At 45.8% G+C, this 6676-nt stretch overlaps 1 protein-coding gene across 1 annotated transcript in view; it reads left to right on the plus strand.

Annotated features, from left to right (window-relative positions):
* Nucleotides 1-6676, plus strand: part of SLIT3 (slit homolog 3 (Drosophila)) — a gene marked incomplete at its 5' end in the record, with an annotated part of 205812 nt that overhangs the window by 149312 nt on the left and 49824 nt on the right. Inside the window, 2 exons of the mRNA XM_008582348.1 lie at nucleotides 2062-2133; nucleotides 2743-2814. Coding sequence (XP_008580570.1) covers nucleotides 2062-2133; nucleotides 2743-2814 — 144 coding nt within the window. The remainder of the gene's footprint in view (nucleotides 1-2061; nucleotides 2134-2742; nucleotides 2815-6676) is intronic.

Genomic DNA, 6676 nt, shown 5'->3' on the forward strand with positions numbered 1-6676 from the left:
TTTAAAAAAAAAAAAAAAAAAAAAAAAAAAGAAAGTGACAATTTGTGCAGTGTTGCTTTCTCATGTGTTGTTACTCTGCACCTCTCTTTCAGGTACCTGGAAGGAAACCACTTAACAGCCGTGCCCAGAGAGCTATCTGCCCTGCGACACCTGACACTAATGTAAGGAGCCCAGCATTGGGTGGGACATTTATTTTTCTTTTCTGGGCTGCTCAGGAAACTGATGTGAGGGTACGAGAGAATGTGCTGTAGGCTAATGCAGCATTTGCAAACTTTGCTTCCTGGGTGGAGCAGGGAGAGGCAGCTGTTAGGAATGGACCACCCTGGTGTACCAGGTCCTACCCAGTGAGACCTACATGCAAAATACCCAGAGCTAGGTATCATGGGCCATCTGCTTGTTTAGCTTGGGGAAAGGTGGGCGAGGCTTTGACCTTTTGGGCTCCAAATGGAATTCCTGAATCTCCTTGATGTCCAGCTTCTCATTAGCTGAGGCCACACTTAGGTTTGCCAAAAGCATAAATGGGCATTTCTTCTTCCTCTTTCTTTAGTTCCCCTGAAAACATCCCAAGTAGATGGTTCAAACTGAGGATCCTTCAGGTGGTAGCTAAGTCTGTCTAGACCCAGGAAACCCCCCAAATGAGGGGCAGGCTGCTGGGCATGGACAGGGCCCAGGAAGCCAGGCAGTCTGTGAGCTTTGTCCCCCACTGACCTCATTACCTTGCCACGATAGGATCCAGGAGGGTGCAAAATAATTCTTTAGGCAAGTGGTAATTGAAAGATGTCCATATCTGCTTAGAGGGACAGGGAGCCAGCCCACAAGGGGAAAATGGGAGTTCTTCCAGAATGAAGAGTGTCACCCTTGGGAAAGTAGGGGGCCCACTGAGGAAAGGTGAAACAAAGCCAACTGTCTTTGGCCTGGTTTCCTAGTTATCCCTAAAACCAGCCTCTAGCTGGGGTTTTCTCAACCTCAGAACTGGGGACATTTGGGACCAGACAATTCTTGGTAGTGGGGGCCTGTCATGAACATTGTGAGATGTGTAGCAGCATCCCTGCCCCTACCCACTATTTGCCAGTAGCTCTTCCCCCAGTAGTGACAACCAAAAATGATTCCAAACATTGCCAAATGTCATCAGGAAAGCAGAAGGGCCCCCAGTGGAGAACCACTACTCTGGAGCATTGGTTCTCAACTTCAGCTGGTTAGAGGAATCACCTGAGAAGTTGATGTTTTTTAAATACTGATGCTCAGACCTACCCTAGACCAATTAAATCAGAATATCTGGGCATGGAACCCAGGCATCAGAGGATTTAAAGGCTCCCCAGGTGAGGGCCGGCTCATGGCTCACTTGGGAGAGTGTGGTGCTGATAAAGGCTCTCCAGGTGATTCTGATGTGTAGCTAATGGTGTCACTGCTCTGGGTACTTATCCCTGAGGAGAAGCTGGAAGTTGTAGTTGGCAGAGAACAACCCCCCACTCCCCACTCCCCACTCCCGACCTCGTTCCTCCTAAGAGAGACTCTGATAAGATGGAATAAGTGAATGCCAGAGGAGAAGGAGGGTGGAAGGACTGTGAAAAGAAGAATGGATCAGGGGGAAAAAACTACTAAGATAAGGAGAGATTGCTGTCATAAGTGTTATGTTTTGTTGGTAGAATTAAATGAGTGAATAGACATGTAATTGAATGATTAAATAGTTGAATGAATAAATGAATGGATGAATGAATGAGTGAATGACACTTGCTTGAATGATTAAGTGCTTGAATAGAAAAATGAATATTTGGATGAATGAGTGGGTGAGTAAGTAGATGTATGGATGTATGAATAGATAGATGGATAGTGGGTGGGTGGGTGGGTGGGTGAATAAATAAGTGAGTGGGTGGATAGATAGATGGGTGAGTTAATGGGTGAGTGGGTGGGTGGATGGATGGATGGATGGATGGGTGGGCTGATGGACTGATAGATGATGGATGGATGGATGGATGGCAGGCATGCATGTGCAGTTCTTGGGAACGGCCTCCTTCCGATGCAACCAACAGTAAAGCACGACCCTTGTTTTACTTCTCCTAGTGACCTGAGCAACAACAGCATCAGTGTGCTGACCAATTACACCTTCAGTAACATGTCTCACCTCTCCACTCTGTGAGTACAGTGGGATGCCGTGTTTACCATGCCCATGGGCCTAGCAGTAAAAGGCCATTCTTTCCCTCTGTCCACTCAGGCCTAAGTTCTCTGCTTAGGGCTGGGGCTGCCCCAGCGTAGGGTAGACCTTAATCACCAGAAGGAAAATAAGGTCGGTCAGAATTCCACCATCTAGGCATTTAGAGAGGAACTGGAACCTGATTACTTCTGAAGAAGGCTGTCTTTGGAACACCTGTGATTTGCAAGTTTTCTTTCCCAGTGGAGGGTTTCCCTACACAGTGATAGTTTGCTCAGACACATTTATTTCCCATTAGCTTTGCACATTGTGAGCACTCACCTTTTGACACTAGAGGGAAGTGACAGAAACACTGGTTAGAGAGCCAGCCTGCTATGGAACATGGGGGTAAACTGAGGAAATGAAGTCAGTGAGATTCCTGGAGTGGTTGGAGAGGTTTCTCTTCCCTTTATTGTAAGGATGCTTTTGTCAGTATATTAAGATTGGGAAGATAAAGAAACTGCATGCTTTGGCTGGCCCACAGTGGGAACAATGCACCCATGAGTAGCTGAGAACAGGAAAAGCCAGCAGGGCACCTGCCTCCTTTTCCACAGGATCCTGAGCTACAACCGGCTGAGATGCATCCCCATCCATGCCTTCAATGGGCTGCGGTCCCTCCGCGTGCTGTGAGTACCCCAGTGCCCTGGTTTTGACTTATATGTTACTGGGTAACAACAGGAAGTAAACTGAGCCCTCACCTTCCCCACTCTCCTTTGCTCAAAGCCCACTCCACCCACAACATGTACCTCCCCACCCAGCACCCTTATTTGCTGGATGGAGAAGAGAAAGCGTATCCTTGAGAGTCAGCCATTCCTGGGGCCCAGCCCACTTCCACCTGTGGAACTTTGAGCAAAGCACATAACCCCTCTGAGTTTCCACCTTTCTGTGTTAAATGGGATCAGTAGCACCACCCTTTTGAGGATTAGGATGTGCAATTAGATTCTGCCATCTACTACTGAGCACAGTGTGTGGCATGTAGCCGCATTTTGATGATCATTCTGTTTACAGTTGTCCCCTCTGGCTTCAGAGGGGCCAGAGCTCATGCACCAGAAATCACAAGCTGGAAGCCCAGGAGCCCAGGCCAGCTCACAGACAGCTATTCATTAGCAGTAGTGGAGTTGGCTCGTAGAGTGTCTTTTCAAAAAAAAAAGAAGTTTTAGGGGCTGGCCCGGTGGCGCACTCAGTAGAGTGCGGTGCTCCCGCCGAGGGTTCGGATCCCATATAGAGACCGGTCTGCTCACTGGTTGAGCGCGGTGCAGGCGCGACACTGAAGGTTGCGATCCTGTTACCAGTCACGAAAAAAGACCAAAAGGGGGGAAAAAAAAAGAAGTTTAAGTAAGCTGACAACATTCAAATATCAGGAGATTTCTTACACAAATCCTAATCTCTGCATTCTCTTGAGTAATTGAGAGACCTGGCCTTACCAGGGCCCCGCCTCTGCATTCCTGCATGGCTGAGCACTCCTGCTGCTCTGAATAGTTATGCAGTCTGCAGCACAACCACACCCAGCTCACCCCATCACCCTATCCTACACATGGGTGGGAGGCAGCCCACGTGAGACAGATGAGCTCCCTGCAAAGGCTGGATGGCCGTGGAGTCCACCTGCTTTCCAAGCGCAACTCTGCCCCTCCCTAGCTGTGTGTCTTCTCATCCATAAAATCAGATAATTATGGTAATTGCCTCACAGGGGCTTATGAGAATTAAATGAGATACTGTATGGAGAGCACTTAGCAGAGCTCAGGACACTGTAAACACCTAATAAATATTCATTTGTTATTACTAGACTCACTTCATAGCTTGCTAGAGCAGGAAGGCACCCCACCACCACCCCCAACCCTAGGCCTGACTGCCATTGATTTTTGTGCCTTCTCTTCTTGCACTTATTTTTTTGGCAAAGGAGGATCCTTTGAATTGATCCTTTGAATAACGCCCTTGACTGATATTCCCTCGAGAACAGAGATGCCAGACACTCTGCCGGCAAACCTATCAACTTCTTGGCTTTCTTGTCATTATTCCTATAATAGTGATCACTGTATTTCATGGGGCTTTTCATGGCCATTCTTTCATCTAACATTTTGCAACAGTGCTGGGAGGTTGAGAGGATTATGCCTATTTTAAAGATGGGGAAACTGAGGCCCAGATTGGTAAAGTAACTATCCAAGGTCCAGCAATCAGAAGGTTGTAGAATCCAGCCTCCCTACTCGGAGCCCCCAAGACTCTTCCCAGGACCCAGGAGCAATCAGCAAACAGCACCCAACAAGCTGGTTCATTCCAGAGCCTCCAGGCTGATGTGATTTATTGAGGCCCACAAAACACCGGTGTCAGCGACAACTCCTGCCACATGTCATCTGTGCTGTTATTAAAAATCAATTCTCTGAGGGCAAAGAAGTGCCCGCACTGACAGTGTGCAATCTGTTATTGTCACTTATTTATTATCCTCCTTCTCTGGGGAGTTTGAGAATGGAAACATCAGCAGAACCATTTCCCTGTTTCCAGTTGAACACAACAGGAGATGGGCTCATCTCATTGGCTAGGGCTGAAGCTGGACCTGCTCCTCCTTCCTTCTGTCACCGTCCCCCCTCAATCCCAGCCTACTATCTCCCATCCCTGTCTAACAATTCTATGCATGTGTTTGCTGCCATTGGGTGGGACCTGCCAATTTTAAAGGGATCTGTGTGCATATGTTCACAATCAGAGTAGTTCTGGTTGGGGCAACTCCACGTGTAAAGGGGAGAGAAAAAAGGACGTTTGTCTGTCCATCTGTGTATTGGGGTGGTGGGGTGAACAGCACCAGCCCGCCCAGTGTTTCCTCTTTCCTTAGGACTTTGTTTGTTTCACCCAGCACCACTACTACCAGCTTCGTCAGGAATACACATAAACATACAACACGCTGGTGCTCACTTCTTGTATTAAGAATTAGTAGGCTTTAAGCATCATCATGGTAGAATCATGGGATCTTGTGGATAAGAAAGGATCTTAGAGCCCCTCAATACGACCATCCACCTCAGTGGGGAGCAACCATTTTCTGCATAAGGGCCAAATCAGGAAAAATAAAAATGTTTATGGGCTACATTTCTTTTATGATATTTGTATCCTTTCTCCCAATAATTGCACATCTAGGAATTTGTGTTAAAGAATAATCCAAAACAAGGGAAAGGTTCTGTGCATGAAGATCTTTGTTGCACTGTTATTTTTAATCTAAATTTTAAATATTGCCTACAAGGGCCACAGTGGGGAAATGTTAAAGGAAATCATGATGTAATCAGTCAATGAAATGCAATTATTAAAAGAGGTAAACAGGAAAACTAGATAGCAATGTGGGAAAGTATTTACTGCATAGCGTTACATGAAAAAATAAAGATAACTTGTACATATGTTACAAATATAACTTGTGGATGTTTATACCTATGAAGAAAGACTGTAAGGGAGCAAATGCAAAAAATCATTGATAGCTAGCTGGTAAAATAAAGTCATTTCTTTAATAAATGAAGACAAAGTTAAAGATAAGTGAAGATGGTAACATATTTACAATTTAGGGGGTTGGAAAAAAATAGGATTTTTGAAATTAGGAACTGTGTTATCTGCAACTGCATTTGAACATTTGTATATTCTTTCTTCATTTCTTAAGGGGTTTATTGTTTTTATTAAAATTTCAGAAATGACCAGAGACCCAGGGACACTGAGTGTTTCAGGGCAGGGAGGAGAATGAGCATCAAGGTTTAGCCAGAGACAAAGGCCAAATGATGATCTGGAAAGAGGAAGAGAAAACTGACGTGTGTGTGTGTGTGTGTGTGTGTGTGTGTTGGTGGGTCTATGTGAATACATTTCAGAGAACATGACAGGAAGCTGTTCAGGAAGCCCTGAGTACAAAATATTGTGTAAAAAAAATGTTTTTCCTATTTCACTCCTAATCTTAAAATAGCTAGAAGAGAACAGTCTTGTGGACATTCTAGTCCTTCTCTGGGGATCGTGCATTCCCCGATCTGTGCCCCACACCCAGTCACATGCCTTGTATGTGTGTGGTCCCAAATGTCACTCCTCAGCCCCAGCCTCAGGAGGGCCACCTGCAATCAGTTAGCACTGGAAGGCCATTTCAGCATGTGCTCATGAGGGGAGTGGGATTATCATTCACCATCCTCAGTATTTTTAGCTCCTAGTCCCTGAAGTAAGATTGTGCTGCTTTACACACAAGAGGCTTTTCATCCCTGCTTTCCGATGGCATGAATCCTCCCTACAACATCCCTGCAAAGGGCCCCATTTGCCCTACCTTGGTTACCTACCAAGACAAAGAGCTCACTCCTTCACAAGACAACCCGATTCCACTTCTGACCAGCTGTTGAACATGAGAAAATTCTTCTTGTGAGCCAAAAGGTGACTCCTTGTGACATCCAAACCACAGTCCAGGCTTGACCCTTCCTTTGATACCTACAAAATATAGATAGATAGATAGATAGATAGATAGATAGATAGATAGATAGATAGATAGAT

This window comes from Galeopterus variegatus, unplaced genomic scaffold (genome assembly GCF_000696425.1).
Source record: "Galeopterus variegatus unplaced genomic scaffold, G_variegatus-3.0.2 Scaffold2578, whole genome shotgun sequence".
Classification (NCBI taxonomy): Eukaryota; Metazoa; Chordata; class Mammalia; order Dermoptera; family Cynocephalidae; genus Galeopterus; species Galeopterus variegatus.